Raw genomic sequence first — 16,246 nt, 5'->3', positions numbered from 1 at the left:
GGCCCTAATGAAGTATTATCTGAGTATTGAAAGATCAATGTCAGAGAATAAAAATAAACAATTTGACAGCCAATGGAGACAAATTTATGATGCCCTCTAGAACCTGTCTTTAGAACCCCGTTAATTTATTTTACGTGTGTGTGGATGTATGGGTGGGTGTGTGGGTGGGAGATCTGGGTGGGTGGGTGTGATTCAGGTGGGTGTGATCTGGGTGGGTGGGGGTGGGTCGATAAAATCAATAAGAATTGAGGGAAGTATACTATATAAAAAATAGAAATGAAATTTTGACGAAACTGTTTTGAAATCTGTCCTTTTTATTGATTTATTTTGAAATTTTATTTTTTATTGTTTCGCCTTGTTTGATGTATTTCCTGGAACCGGATTATGGTGACCCACAGAAATTAACAAAAATAAATTCTAAAAAAAAAGAAAGCTCAGATGGGCCGATCTGGAATCTTCTCCTTATGAGGTCATAAGGAGCAAGGTTTACACCCTTTCTCTGCTTTGCCCACCCAGAGAATTTGGCCCACCCATGAGAGAGACATCATGGCTTGCAAACAAGCAAAGTGGCAGTTGGTCAAGGCCACACCCCCACCCTCCACCTGTAGGCCAATTTATCTTTCCTATTAAAATGTTGGATTCATATTAAAGTATATTTTCATACATATATTAATTTTAGAAAATAAACTTTCAAAACAAATACTTTAACATAATTTAACTGCACTAACTCTGAGGACCCTATAGGGGTCACGGGCCCCCTGTTGAAGATCTCTGGTTTACAGTAAGCAGATTGAAAGTTCCTTCCAGCTATGTTACTTTGAATTATTTTGAATAATTTCCATATTACTGATGGTGTATCAGTATTTCAGTTTTGACGAGTCAAGAACTTTAATGAATTTAAAATATCTGACATAATCCACTTGTAGAGACATTGAAATGAAACTAAACTATTTCTGCTTTTTAGTTTTAATTTAATTTAATTGTCCTCAGTTCACCCACCCACCTTGTGTCTTTCTCGTACTTCACCCCCACAGACCAAATCGATGAAAACCTGAAGTTGACACTACAAGAGGATCTAACATCCATGGCACCAGGACTCATCATACAGGTACAACACAACCACCAGAAAGTTTGCAGTCAAGACAAAGAGCTGAGACCAAAACTGTCTCTGGTCCAGATGGGCAAAAACTAAGTCCCGTTTTTGACATTTGATGCATATTTTGATTCCTTTGCAAAACTGATTGATGTGACTTTACTTTATTGAAATATGTTGGATGGATGTATCCATGTCAGCACATAGCTATGTGACATAATCCTAAATTAACCGCATCTCATCTGAACTGCAAAAGAAAAAAAGCCACACATTTTTTCTCCACGGCAGTGTGTCCGCTTGAGATGATCTATATTTGGAGATAACCGCTAACCGGAGCTAATCATTGCTAATCGTTGCTAATCGTTGCTACCCGAGCCTTCAGTTAATGTTTTCTCCTTCCCCTTGAGCCTGAATAAAATCAGACATTTTATTAAGCATGTTGTAAAAAAATTTAACTATAAGCCAGTAGTTTGAATGACAGAAATCTGTTCAGATGAGATTGCAATGAATGCAATACGGACATGTAATTCCGTTACGGCACAAAACAGTTATTGAATCCCCAAAACACGATTTAAAACACTTTATGAAATGAACAATGATCTAGAACAACTAAAATTAACAAGAATTAACTTGGGATAGCCTTAGTGTAACATGATTTAACAGGAGTTAAGGAGGTGCACACAGGGTTGAGATTTATAATAACATGAACCTTTCTGTATGGATTAGGGCTGCAGCTATCGATTATTTTAGTAATTGAGTATTCTACCGATTATTCCATCGATTAATCAAGTAATTGGATAAGAAATACTTTTGTTTTATTGAAGAGCAATAATATACAATGGTTTAATTTTCGGAAAAAGCTAAATTTGTATTGCCTACATTGCTTACACTATCTCTCAAAAAACTAAACTTTAAGTGCCATATTACATTTCTTTTAAAGAAAACATTTTCTGAAATGCAACAACAACCTCAAACTAAGGCATACATTTAACATACAGAAACTTTACCTTAAATTGTGCAACTTAACTTTCAGAACTGCAAGTTTCAACCTGAGACTGATCTGTATATAGGCTTCTAAGTATATATAAGTTATACTTAACCTATTTTCATTTATATATTTGATTACAATGTCAGACAGCTCAGTTACACTTATGCTAGTAGATCGTTGATCAGCTGTTTCTCCGTGAAAACAGAGTGTGTGAGAGAAAATGGTGCCCAACAATCGGCTGTTTTCCCGAAGGGATAGTCAACAAGTCGGATCTTTAGGTCAAATTGTGGTCACCACTACGTATTTTCTTGTCTTTGTTTTTGGTAGTTGTTGTGTCTGGTGTAGTTTTATCGTCCCATACGACTCTGTGATTTACTTTTGTTGGGTCCGCTTCGTGGAATGGATGATTAAGTTAGACTCCATGTTTTCTGTTGAGATGTTGAAGCATTGACATCGTGCTATTATCGTGGTAAGCTAGTTTGATTTTGCAGTAGACACACTGTACGGCATTTTCGTTTTAATTACGTCTGAACTGATTCCAAACTTCGGACACTTTCTGTCGTTTTCTCCAGCCTGACTATTTACGCTCTTTCTTCATTTTGTAAACTGCGCCGTCAGTTTCATGGCATGTGTCGCCAGCAGCGTCAGCCTGTTGTGCGACCGTAATAATCCTCCGTGCGGAAACACTGTGAGCGATACGTTGGTAACATTGATTAAACGAAGCTTCAAGGCAAATCATTTTGCATCGAGGATTTTTAGTAATCAAATTATTCGAGTTACTCGAGGAATCATTTCAGCCCTAGTATGGATCATAGTATGGTTTTAAGGTTAATTTGTTGATACAACATTTTAGCTCAGAAGAGGGCAGAAGAAAAGGTGGAAGGCAATGTAACTAAAGACTACATTTTAGTGTTGTCTTTTTTGTCAACGATATCGCATGTTGATATCGCCTCGGTCAGCGTTTAATGACTGTGGTAGGGCTGCACGATATTTTGTTTCATTGTCTACATCGCGATAGTCACATTGCAGGACATTGCGATGTTGACTGTAGGAAAAAATGCGAACGATTCTACTCTGGCTCAAAAGGCCGGAGTCTTTTAAGAACAACCGGTCACTTCTCAAAGTTTTCCCTTTAATTATTGTGTTCGTTGAAAGGCAGACCAGGAAATGAAAACTCAGGATTCGTTCAGTTAAACTATAACAATCTTTAGTAAAATGATATTGCAAACCGATATTTCATGTGCATATGGATCAGCCGCTCCTTCAAGACTTTCTCTCCGTAGCCACCAACCAAGTCTCTCCGGGTCTGACCCTGGACCTTCCTTTTCCCTATTCTTTTATTCATCTTCAGGTTCCTCCTCCCGCCATTGCGTCTGGGCCGCCAATTGGTTGGATATCACTCAGGCTTTCTGTCTCCGAGAAGATAGAGAAGTTGTACGCAAGCCTTGGGATCGCTCTCATTCTCTTATTCTCTCATGGCCTAGAGATTGTCTGTTCCTTTAAGATATTTCATTAGGTGCATTCTGTTCCAAATGTTTATTAAACAAATCAGGAGCACTTTTTATCCACTAAATTTGAACCAGTCTTATTTTAAACATGCCAGACAGGAGGAGACAGCGAGGCCATCCTAGGCTACAGGACATTCTTATTCTAAACCCAATATATTTCTACATGACGCAAAAACTTTTTTGCTGCTTGATAAGTGAACTTTCACCGTTCTCCTTTTACATGATTGTTAGCGGCTGACCCTTCCCCTTTTTAAGACAGGTAGCCATGTGGGCAACGTGTGTATGTAACGTAACATTAGTTCGATGAGGTTTGTTATGGAAAGTGAGGCTCTCTGTGTGTTGAAAAGTACCGTAAGAGCACATGCTTCTTCGGTAGTGAAGCTACAGCAACGTAATCACAACATCTCCCGGCCTTTTTTCACCACAGAACGCTGCTACCAGCCAGGCTAAAGCTACTATAGTTCGCCTAGAAACAAGGCGTCTGTCCCAACTAACGTTACGGTTCTGAGCTGCGACGCTGGAAACATAACACTGATCTACTACAGCAGTCTGTGGGCCTGATTTACTAACACTAGCGCAGTTTGCGCTGCGTCTGTTTATGCGAGTTCGGTAATAGCGCACGCTATGCTTCCACATTTTGCGTAGTATTTATCAACCCTGACACCCATCAGGCAAACAGCGTCTTTCTCCGCCCACTATACCGTAAATTGCGCTGTAGCAAAGCGGTACTGGTGCTATGATATGGCTGAGTGCAGACTGCGATATTCCCACTGCTGATGCTATGACTGTTTGAAATGATCCTGATGCCAATATTTGTAACGTAGCGAGGAGTTTAACAACTGCTGGAATGGGATGTGAACGCTGAGTGGGAGATTCAATGTCATCTTTGATTTCTTCCAGTAACTCTAATATTGCACGGCTGCTTGATAAGTAACGCTAAATGATGTTGTGTTCACTGACAAAGTGTGATTCTTGTGTTCAAAATATTTTCAGCCTCGCCTATGTCTTCGTCTTGCTCAAATTACTGTTGCCATTTCACCAGCGGCATAAAGGTCTACGAGGAAACTCGATTGCGGCTGGTTTAGACCTGCTTTTAAGAGGCGGAGAATTTCCCCCGCAGAATAGAGGCGCGCTCTTACTGACAGTCTTTGTAAATACCACGGAATATATAATTAGGGGCACTTTGCGCTTATCCTCCCACCTTTTCGGGTGGAACTCCCACTTTCCCCACGCCCCTCCCGAACGCATATTGAAAGCGCAACTTGTCTCTTCTCGCTCATGTGGCAGACAATCTGCGATTTTACCTAAGTGCGCCCTGTTTGTAAATAGCCCGCATCGGTTACGTCCGTCTTTGCGACCAATTAGCGCCTGGAACGGGAGCAAACGGCTTGATAAATCTAGCCCTGTGTCTGATATAACATAATCTACACTGATTTAAATGTTCTTGTTGCTAGTGTGCGACATGCAGGTCTGCATGCTCAGCAAACCACCAATCGCAATCAATGTTGATCAGTTTATCAAACAAACAAGCATGCACGCATTATTAATATCATTCACTTTAGCCTGGATTGATAGTATTCTCTGAATACAACGGTGTCATGTCAGTCAACCAGTGTCTTTGTACCTAATTTCCCTCTCCAAAATCACTTCAGAAGAGTAGTCACAGCGCTTACTTGCTTTGGTGTTTGTACAGTTCAACAAAGAATGGTTCACATATTTCATTTTTATTGTCTATGTAGATGTGCTCCCTTATAAAATCACCCCAGTAGTCGAGAATGATTTATTATTTCTCAATAGAGCTATATATGTCATCTTGTAAAAATTTGTCTATTTTCATATCGCAATATATATCGCAGGGGAAAAAAATATTGCAATGTCAGTTTTTTTCCAATATCATGCAGGCCTAGATGGTGGTGTTTCCAAACAGGTGTGACGGTTAACGCTGAAGTATGGATTTGATTCTCGGGGGGGTATTTTGCCGAGGGTAATGTTATAAGTTAGCAGCACTCTTAGGGCGTTTTCACACATGAAAGTCTGAACCAAGGTCCGGACCAAGGTTCATGTTTTTGTTACACTGTATACATTTGATCCGGTAAGTTTTGGTTTCACACTGCAGTTATGCAAGCGCGCTAAAGATCTCTACGTGACAAAACTACGTCCTGCCGTCATCACATACGTGAGCTGCGTCTCCAGATACTTATAATTGATTGGTTTGTTGACGGGCTTCCCCATCCTCTCGTATCCTCTCTCTGTGTCGGAGTTTATTCAACTGCCTGCTGCTCTCCCCTACTGCCGCGGCTCTTTTTGTTTTGTTGTGATGTTGAGAAGCAAGACACGGGAACTTTCTTTCTGGAGAATTTATTCAGAGACAAACTGAAACCAACACTGTAGTATTTACTACCACTTAACAAATAAACTGCTGATGCATTCTCCGCTCTGATAGCCGACAGCTGTCTGCTCTGAGCTCATTCACAGTCTCTCTCTCTCACTCTCTCTCTCTCTCTCTCTCACTCACTCACTCACTCACTCACACACACACACACACACACACACACACACACACACACACACACACCCACAAGCACCGAGCTATTCCTTAAAAGCTTCCCCGGTCTTGTAACACAAGGAGAGCCTGCCAGAGCTTCTTATTTGGTCCAAAAGTCCGAACCATCCAAAAAATGCTTTCACACTATAAACGAACCGGACCATGGTTCAGTTTGGTCCGGGCCGAGACCACCTCTTTTTATCGGACCAAAATTTGGTCTTTTGATCCGGACCGTGGTCCGGGGGAGGTTTCATACCTGTAATTTTGGTTCTGATCAAACTAAAAAGTCCGAAAGTCCGGACCAAATAAGGTATGTGTGAAAACACCCTTAAACAACCGGACCCAGGGTGAGTCTGAGGAAGACTTCTCTCTTTTCCCCGTCAGCAGCTCCGAGATAGAGACCTGTCTGCACAGCGCTGCGGAGGAAGCGAGATTAAGTACAGTATATAGTATTCATATAGTGTCTGTCTGGCTTTTGTTTGATATCTATTGTCGGCAAAATGGCTTTTTATTGAGTTTCCTCTTAGTGAAATGCTCTGAGTGAATTTAAGCTGGGCTTTTATTTATTTATTTTTTTCATGAAGGGTAGACACCGAAGAGCCAGCTTTGTGGTAGTGCCTTTTTTTTCTCAACCTTTTTCAACACAACAGTTGTCATGTTCCTGTCAGCTATCAGCTCGTGCTCCAGGAAAGTGAAGAAAAAGTTTGGTTGGTATGTCCAGCAATCATGTACCGTTGGAAGTAGCAAAAAGTGAACTGCACTCAAAGCCGGTAAACATAACTGGCTTTAAATTGACTGTCACCATCTCTATAAACCCCCCATCCCCCCTTCTGGAGAGTTCATTACAACAACACAAGATATTGTTTGTCCGAAGGGTTTTATAAAGGACAACTTTATGACTTGAAAAGGAGCCTGAGTGGTTTTCCCCCTTACTGAATCCACCCCCCTCCACAACCCACAGACATACACACATTTCACTTCTGAGTGTTAAACGCTCCACTGGGCTTTAATACTCCAACCTAATGTTTCCTGTAAATCTCTAGAAACAGTTGAAATAACAAGTTCTTTTGGGGAAACATATAATCCTACAGTTTAGAGTGGGCCTTTGAACAAAAATGCCTTGTGTCTCAGGGCTCCTCTAAAAGTGCCCTTTTTTTTTATAACTCCCTTGGTGGTGAAAACCTATTTTTAAAGTCCTGTTGCTTTTAATACTGACGCTGTCTTTATCTGCCTTCTTCAGAACTGACTGTTTCTTTCTCTGTCTTTGTTTGTCTCTCACTAAACCACAGGCGGTCCGTGTCACAAAACCCAATATCCCAGAGAGCATTCGCAGGAACTACGAGCTCATGTGAGTTTTATTTTTTTCCATGCCCAACGAGGAATGTTCCCTGACCTCTAAAGTCTGTGTTGTGTAATTCTTTTTCACTCCCAAGTGAATAGACCAGATCCTCATCATCAACTCCTTCTGCCAAGTCATGTAAGACCTCTGCTGTTTCATCTCAGACTGTGAACATCTTACTCTGGCTTTGTGAATCAGCAGCATGTGCTTAGTCATGGCAACTGTAATAAAGGATTGCGTTTGATAGCGGGGTCGCATGAGGCAAGGGCAGCACATGGCCGTCTCCCTTTCGGGGTTATATGCTCGGCCTGCCCATTGGATTAGGGGTGGAACCCAGATGACAGACTGGCAGTGGCACCCAGCAGCCTGCAAAACTCAGACAAAAATTGAGAAGTGAATTCACAGTCAGAGGCCACTTCACTTGGGAGGCCATGCAGCCGGAACACATGTTGCAACATACAGTAACTTCAGCGTTTGTTTTGGCAGTGGATAACTTGGTTAGTGGGATGATGGGGCAGCGATCAATGACAGTAAGTGTGACTGTTGCTGCAGCTGCATGGGCTCCCCCCCAAGACCTCTCTGTGTGTGTGTGTGGAGCTCAAAGGCAAGGGATCACTGCACAAGGAATGGGTTACAGGAACGAGGAGAACTGGAATAACGTTCTGGAGGAGGCAAGTGTTCATCAAATGCTGGCGAAGTCTGGACCAGAGAGATGGGAGCAGCGGTGGTTACTGGGCTCTGTGCCGCAGTTAAGGGACTACAAAGCAAAAGTGTCATTTAGTTTTTCTCCGCAGCTCCCAAAGGACACATTTATTGTAATAATTATTGTAAGTTTATTTGATTAGGACAATGCACATTAATCAACATTTCTGTAAATGCGCCAGTGTTAGCCATTCGGCTACTTTTCAACTGTAGTCCTAGTTCCCTAGCATGCATGTCATGCATAGGTGGGAAGAAACCGGAGCACCCTGAGGAAACTCAGGGAGCATATGCAAACTTAACTCAGAAAGGCCCGGGACGACCTGGGTTCGAACCCAGAACCTTCTTGCTGTGAGGCAGAAGTGCTAACCACTGAGCCACTGTGCTGCCTGACATAGGAACATCGTGTGAATATATACATGCCACAAGAAGAATAAATCCAAGCTTATTGGAGAGCAGCCAAATGAATATTTTTACAAATCAATCAAAAGGTTGTTTAACAATTTCCAGTAGCCAGTGGCAAGATTTTAAATGTCTCTGTATATATAGCTTGTCCTTCAATAGCCATTCAGACATTCCTGTCTCCTTTTTTTTTTTTATAAACTGTCAGAACTTCACTCAGTTTAACATTCAGATTTTATAGTCGCAAGCCTCTCTACAACTCATAAATCAGTGAGACAAAAACCCTCTGCATAGGCATTTTGACTACATCGCCATGTCACAGCTCTTAAAACAGTGAGACAATTTCAAACCGATGCATTCAATTCAATTTTATTTATAGTATCAAATCATAACAAGAGTTATCTCGAGACACTTTACAGATAGAGTAGGTCTAGACCACGCTCTATAATTTACAAAGCCCCAACAATTCCAGTAATTCCCCCAAGAGCAAGCATAAGCGACATAATGCGACAGTGGCGAGGAAAAACTCCCTTTTAGGAAAAAACATTGGCAGACCCAGGCTCTTGGTAGGCGGTGTCTGACGGTGCCGGTTGGGGATGAGATGAACAGTGGCAATAATAGTCAGAGAAATGTTGAAATGGTTAACAAAAACTTAAAGGAACATAATTTCTTTAACACTCTCATGCACTCTCACAAAACAGGTGCCTATATAGTAAGCACATTAACTACTGTTTTCGTTGGCATTTTTTTTTTATTGCGCAACCCTGTCGTCTGCGTTCTCCGCAATAAGCGTAGCACAACATTGAATCATGTTGGCCTGTGTCAGCAGCTCAGTCTGGGATGATTCTGAGTCACCTAGTTTCACATTGGCCGGATTGTTACTGAAATGTTCACTGGTACTGGCAGACTTGAACCCAAAAGCATGACAAAAAGACAGTCTGGAGTTTGTAAGAAAAGCTCAGTTTACTTAAACAGTTGAGACAGGGTCAAAACCGGGAAATTCGTCACACAGGCAAACAAATCCGAAGAGAAGCATGCAGGCAGAATCCAATGTCCAAAACGCAGGCAAACAGGGTCAGAACAGGCAGACCAGGGAAATATACACTAAGTAACACTGGAGAGCTTGTCATTAACACACAGGACAATCGGGCAGGGACTAAGGGAAAGTGGACTTGATATTAGTGAGGGACTAATGAGGGAATGGGCCAGAGGTGAAACCAGGTGCGGGTAATGAGCCGATAGCCAGGTAAAATGATCTTGCAAGTTCCTGAGCAGACAGAAGGCTGTTAACAGTGTGTGACGATGAGTTATTGTTGGTATTGCGCAATACTCCAGCATGGAGGCCGCCTGCAGTGCTCCACAATAACAGCAAGAAATGGAAGCCACAACAGCACAACCACTTTATAAACTATTTAAAACGAGCTCCAGATAAAACAAAAAAAAGTCATACTACTATTGGAATATTTCATTTTATTTATTTATACGGACAATGCACATTAATCAACATTTCTGTAAATGTGTCTAATTTTCAACTTTTGTCCTTTTGGCCAGTTGTTTTGGGTACCAGAGCAAAAGGAAACAGCAAGACATTAGTACGGGTTAAAATTTACAGTCAGAAGACAAGACGCCATAAAGACAGCAACAAAATAAGCATTCCCATGAAGCCTTGCAGAGTCTGGGTTTTACAGTTAAAGTGTGTGTGTTTTATGTTTGCAGGGAGAGCGAGAAGACGAAGCTGCTTGTCTCTGTACAGACACAGAAGGTTGTGGAGAAGGAGGCAGAAACCGAAAGGATCAAAGCTGTGATAGGTGAGAGAGACGGAATAAAGCAATCGCGGAGAAGTGCATTACACACACTACAGGTTGGAAATGCAAATATGCTTTTGTTTTATAGAGGCTGAGAAAGTGGCTCAAGTGGCAGAGATCAAGTTTGGACAGAAGGTGATGGAGAAGGAAACTGAAAAAAGGATCTCTGAAATCGAAGGTTTGTTTCCAGCCATGGAAGAAGTACGCAAATCCTTTGCTGAATTAAAAGCGCCAGCACAACAATGTAACAAGATTAGGTCTAAATCTAGTAAATGGCTGAACCCTGTATGGTCATTGGACCTAATTGTGGCCAAATTGTTCTAGGGATAGTCAGCGGTGGTGTCTATAATGTGAATATAGATACTAAATGTTCATCTGTTGTGTTCCCAATAATATTAGTTTGTTGTATACTGAAGTAGCACATCACATGACATGGTAAAGATACGTTTGAGAGTTTTAGTTGAGGAATAATTTTCAATGTAACCATGCTATTTTCAACAAGTTATAGTTCTGGATTACTCATCTAAAATGTTACTGTTATTAGTCTCGCTTTGCCACAACCTCATTCCAAAGCGCGCTAGAGGAGAGTCTGACTAGTCCACACAGCATGTGTGATGGGAGGAAAATGGGCTCTCGTTTACTGGCATTTCTTTAAGTCAATCACAATCGTCTTGGGCGGTGAAAAGGCGCGGTGCCGCTGCAAAATAGGCTCGTAAGGAACTTGTTGTGGTGGAACGTGTGCATTTTAAAAGTTGTTTTAGTCGTGCAACAGAAAACTCAGATTGGACAGATAGCCTAGCTAGCTGTCTGGATTTACCCTGCAGAGATCTGAGGAGCAGTTAACCATAGTCCTCACAAATCCACCGGAGTTTAGAATAACAACACAAAGGAAGTCCAAGGCAACGGATATCGGGCCTAAATGAGTGAAATCCGGCGTGGATATAGACTATTGTGTAAACAGACTAGAGCCAGGTTTCACCCAGTGACAATTATGAACCACAGCCTCAAATGTTGCATCTAAAGCTGCATCATTTATTAATGGACAAACTGAAACCTGCACTGTACATTTACCACCACCTCACAACTTTTATTGTGTGTTTATGTGCGATGTGTCGCCATTTTGTTTCTTTCGAATGCCCAAGATGAATTTCTCCTATCTGAGACAATAAAGGCTTATCTTATCTTATCTAACTTTGCCAACCAAGGCTAACGTTAGCTGGTAACTAAAGGAGGGAAAGTCTCCTGATTGTCTGTGTTTTGCTGTACATGCAGATGAATGGCGCCAGTACCTCGGGGGTCCGTGTTTACCCACTGGTAAAACTCCGCTGGACCACTCGCTTCAGAAGGGTTTAAAGTCTGCAGCTTTCCCTCTTTAGCGTTTAGCTTGGCAAAGCGCCATTGCAACCATAAACAACACTGGCTTGGCCGTATCATCCTCGCTAGCTCCGCCCTCTCGTCCACAAATCATCGCATCCAGTTTAAAAAAAACAAGATGGCGACAGCCAAACTGCCAAACATGCTGAACACTGTAACAAAGTTGAGATTTGTAGAAGTGCATCAGAAGTCAATGCGATTTTAAAAAGAAAACCTAGTGTTATGATTACGAGTAGACCTCCAAGTGGTTTTCAGCAGCTGTGCTGTGTACAGTCAGAACTGCTTATTTCCAAGCGTGTTTGTTTTGAGTACTGGTTTGCTGTTTGAGTCTGGGAACCAGTTGTTTAGATTGAAGTCATAATTGCAGATTGCAGTATTTACGCCAGCTTCCTACTTTCTGACCGCTTGTTTCTGATTTATAGACGGCGCTTTCCTGGCCCAGCAGAGAGCCAGGGCCGATGCAGAGTTCTATACGTCACAGAGAATCGCAGAGGCCAATAAGGTAAAGAGATGACACAAACACACTTCCCGCCTTAGCCAGGACTAATAGTGAAGTCCAGACTGCTCTGATGTAATTTGAATTCTGTCGCCCCTCTTGCAGCTGAAGTTAACACCAGAGTACTTGCAGCTAATGAAGTACAAGGCCATCGCAGCCAACAGCAAAATCTACTTTGGGAACGAAATACCCCAGATGTTTGTGGACTCTGGCTCTGCAGGGAGCTCTATCAAGGCCTCTGCAGCCATGGACATTGTTGCTGAGCAGATCCTGGACCTGGATTAGCAAGGGAAGGGAAGTATTGGGGCCCACAGGGCCACCCAGGGGTGGAGGACCGTCTGCTGCAGGGCAGGGCCCCGGCCCACAGCCTAGCTGGCAACTTCTCCCCTCTGACCCGGTGAAGCTCTGCTGACCAGGGCCCGTATTTCTCAAACATCTCCGAATACCTGCTAGAAATCACACTGGAAGTTTGACTAGGATGTAATGTTATCCTAGCTCAGAGCCAGACGACTTGAGTTATTTAAGAAGCTTCCTATTCTTCTACTCTGTTCAGATAGAGAATGAGATTGTCTAGACTAGGTAAATATGAAATAAAACCAAGATGAAATAGCATCACCCGTGGGTGTATAAGTAGCTCCTTAAAGATATAATACGCAATTCTTTCGTCAAAAAAAAAACATGTTTAGACTAATACAAAAGTTATCCCTCTCAATCCTCATAACCAACTAGCAGTGTGGGGTGGTGTCTGTATCTGCAGAGAACCTGCCCTCTGCCTGGACCTTCTCTTTTCTTTTTTTCTTTTTCTTTTTGCAGAGTCAGAACACTTCTGGCCTTCAACAAGAGCCTTAGGGCCTAACGTGGGTGTGTAACCCCCTCCCCAGCCAATAATGGCGTGTTCTGAATTCCAATTGCCGTTTGTCTCTTGGGTCTCATACCTGCGCACAAGTTCCCCTGACAGAAACTGACAGGATGAAGCTCTGCGTTCACTCATAATCCGACAGTGTGGCACCTTCACTCGGTGTGTGTGTGTGTGTGTGTGTGTGTGTGTGTGTGTGTGTGTGTGTGTGTGTGTGTGTGTGTGTGTGTGTGTGTGTGTGTGTGTGTGTGTGTGTGTGTGTGTGTGTGTGTGTGTGTGTGTGTGTGTTTCAGAAGGTGCTGCGAGACGAGAGCCTTTTATTCCTCGGATTACTGCGCTCCCTCTGTAGCTCGCTCAACCACTGCTGCTCTCTCTCTCTCTCTCTCTCTCTCTCTCAACATCACCGATCCATTACTGCTTCTGTGTTTATACTGTTAACCATTTAGGTACATGTGTGCTGTCAGCTTTTGAAGCAGAGATATTTGTTCAGTTGCGGGGAAATTACTAATAATTCATCTTAATTAAGCTTTCAGGTGCAATGAATATAATCAGTTTTTCTTGTTACATACATTGGCCATTCACTAACCCCTGTCCCCTAGTAACTGTTGCTATGCCTGTCATGCTCTCAGTTCTCACACAGGCACAAATCCAGTAGACTAAATTGCAGATTTACCATCTAAATTGTGAGTCATTTTCTACACAATTGGTCTGTGATCTCAGACAGAGGTAGAAAAAAAGCAGATTCTCATTTCTAGCCAATGAACGTCCATTTTGTCGGTTGAAATGAGAACTTTCGCTAACGCAGATGAACACAAAGTTTAATCCATTCCTTGTGTTTTTGGTTTTGAAAAGGTGATACATACGTTTTACCAACACATACGTTTTTTGTTTTTTTTAAGTGCAATGTCACTCTTTACAGCCCAATGCACAGCACTAAAGGACACGGCTGTTCAAAAAGAGGGATTTAGAGGAAACGATTTAGCGGTTTAGCAATTGCAACAATTTAACGTTTGTGAATGAAGTAGTTGCATCCCAGTGGGCGGGCGGGGAGACAGACCTTTTAATCAAACACATGACATGTCCCACATTCTCACGGTCCAAGTCCAGGTCAGGAAAGCTCTGCTAAATCCTAGAGGATGTGGAATGACTTGACAAGATCAACGAAGTTATTCAAATGCTGATACTCGCCTGCTGAAACAAAGGACCAAATCTGAGGATGGGTAGGCTGTGATTTCTTATTCTGAACTGTTAGAAAACTACGGACCCTGACCAGATAAGTCACTGTAGACAAAACACTGGGACGATGAATGTAGCGTGTGGTAGCTGCCGCCTGTCGGATGTCATATCAATCCATTTGTTTGTTTTATGTTTTGTAAGATAATTCTTTTGAGCGCGGGGGACCTGTTAAATATTAATTGAATTTGTGCAGCCGTTTGAAGTTGTACCACATTTTTGCTGTGTATGTATGTCGCACCTTTTTGTTTTCCTCACTGTACAATCAGTGGAGAGACTATATTTGTGCAGCTCTTTATTTTTTGACTGTTTAATATCGGTTTTGCGTTCGGAGTTCAATACCGTGGCCGCTCTGAAAAAGGTGACGATGGGTGTTGACAAGAAAAACAAACTGCTTTTCTACTCCAGATTTCATACATGAGACATGTGGCCATCAACCTTTGTTGATAGGCCATGATGATATATAATAATTAGTGCTGTCAAACGATTAAAATATTTAATCGCGATTAATCGCGTTAATGTCATAGTTAACTCTCAATCATTCGCACATTTTTATCTATTCTAAATGTCCCTTGATTTATTTTTGTCCCATTATTATTTTTTTTTTCTCATTTTAATGCTCTAAAGTGGATCGGCTTGTTTTGTGCTTTTGTCGCCTGGCTTTGACGAGGGGGGGCGGAGAATTGGCATCAGCTGTGAGCTTGGCCATCAAGTGGTATTTCAGACTGGACGTGCTGCGATGATGGCTCCGTTCACAACAACAAAACACACACATCACTTTGGTCTTGTCAATGGAACCGTTGCGCTTCAAACTTTCCATTCAGAATCTTATTGGCATCCATTTCGCCGTCTCCTGCTCGCCATCCACTCAAAACCTAACGTTAGCCTGCTACTCTTTGGCTGGCTCGCGAGCCCAAACAAGTGTGTGCGGCGTGGCTGTTGTTTAGTTTCCGGTCTAGCTAGATCCGGCATGGTGTTGGTAGTTTTTCTAACGTTACTAGTTGTTGCAACCGCATGTGGAAAAAAACTACAAAGTTCGCTAGGCCAAAAAGAACGTTAATCGCGCGATTAAAAAAAAATTGACGCCGTTAAAATGGGTTTGCGTTAACGCCCTTAATAACGCGTTTAACTGACAGCACTAATAATAATATATAACCATTTCATGTTTTTCCTGTAAGAATGGCAACATGACTTAATGCACTGGAGGAGGAAGAGGGCGTAGGAAGTGCAATATACTGATTGATGCTGACGGACTTGCAGTACAAATATTACCAACCTGCGCAGGTTAAAATTGTCTGTAGGAGTCAGATAATCATTTTTTAGTCTTGAGAAATCTTGGCTTAATCAGGACCAAAAAAACTAACTCTTTTTAATGTGTGACCTCTGTCTTAGATGACTAAACACATTCTTTGTATACATGTTGAGAAAGTGTTGGAGTCACAGCATTTGGCAACAGAGGGTTGTGGTAATTCACAACACAGAATATGTGTGCGCTAACTAACCAAATGATAGGCTCTGAAAAGAACCACTCAGCATCGATGATTGACTCATTTCATTACATAGCGTCAGGCTTCAGGGAAGGGGCATGTTTAGGCATGGATTCTTGGAACTCGATAAGTTTTTCTTCTTTGTTGAGCAGACAGTTCCACGGTGAGAGAATATTTCTGTAGTGTGAAGCTCAATGTCTTGTGTCCAGAAATCACCGCAACCAAATACAACTTCCATGTATCGTTTCTAGTACAAAGCAGTGATTATATTATGTGTTATTGGCACCGCTCTCTGTTGTTGTTTAAAGTTGGTCCGGTTCCTCAAAATGACTTCCAGTTGTCATTTGAATTTGAATTTCTCTGATTGATAGAGACTTACAATGACTTGAAAAAACAAATGTTCTTGCACTGATTCCAATTG

The 16,246-nt window shown here is 42.0% G+C and overlaps 1 protein-coding gene across 1 annotated transcript in view; it reads left to right on the top strand.

Annotated features, from left to right (window-relative positions):
- erlin2 (ER lipid raft associated 2) overlaps positions 1-12,970 on the top strand; it is a 29,199-nt gene extending 16,229 nt beyond the window's left edge. The window contains exons 7-12 of the mRNA XM_039803504.1: positions 1,035-1,108; positions 7,424-7,482; positions 10,291-10,382; positions 10,468-10,557; positions 12,176-12,255; positions 12,355-12,970. Of these exons, the coding sequence (XP_039659438.1) occupies positions 1,035-1,108; positions 7,424-7,482; positions 10,291-10,382; positions 10,468-10,557; positions 12,176-12,255; positions 12,355-12,534 (575 nt within the window). The 3' untranslated portion in view covers positions 12,535-12,970. The remainder of the gene's footprint in view (positions 1-1,034; positions 1,109-7,423; positions 7,483-10,290; positions 10,383-10,467; positions 10,558-12,175; positions 12,256-12,354) is intronic.
- The last annotated feature ends 3,276 nt before the right edge of the window (positions 12,971-16,246 follow it).

The sequence above is a fragment of the Perca fluviatilis genome, chromosome 6 (genome assembly GCF_010015445.1).
Source record: "Perca fluviatilis chromosome 6, GENO_Pfluv_1.0, whole genome shotgun sequence".
Classification (NCBI taxonomy): Eukaryota; Metazoa; Chordata; class Actinopteri; order Perciformes; family Percidae; genus Perca; species Perca fluviatilis.
Note: the sequence above shows the minus strand (reverse complement) of the source record. Positions and strands in the feature narration are given on the sequence as shown.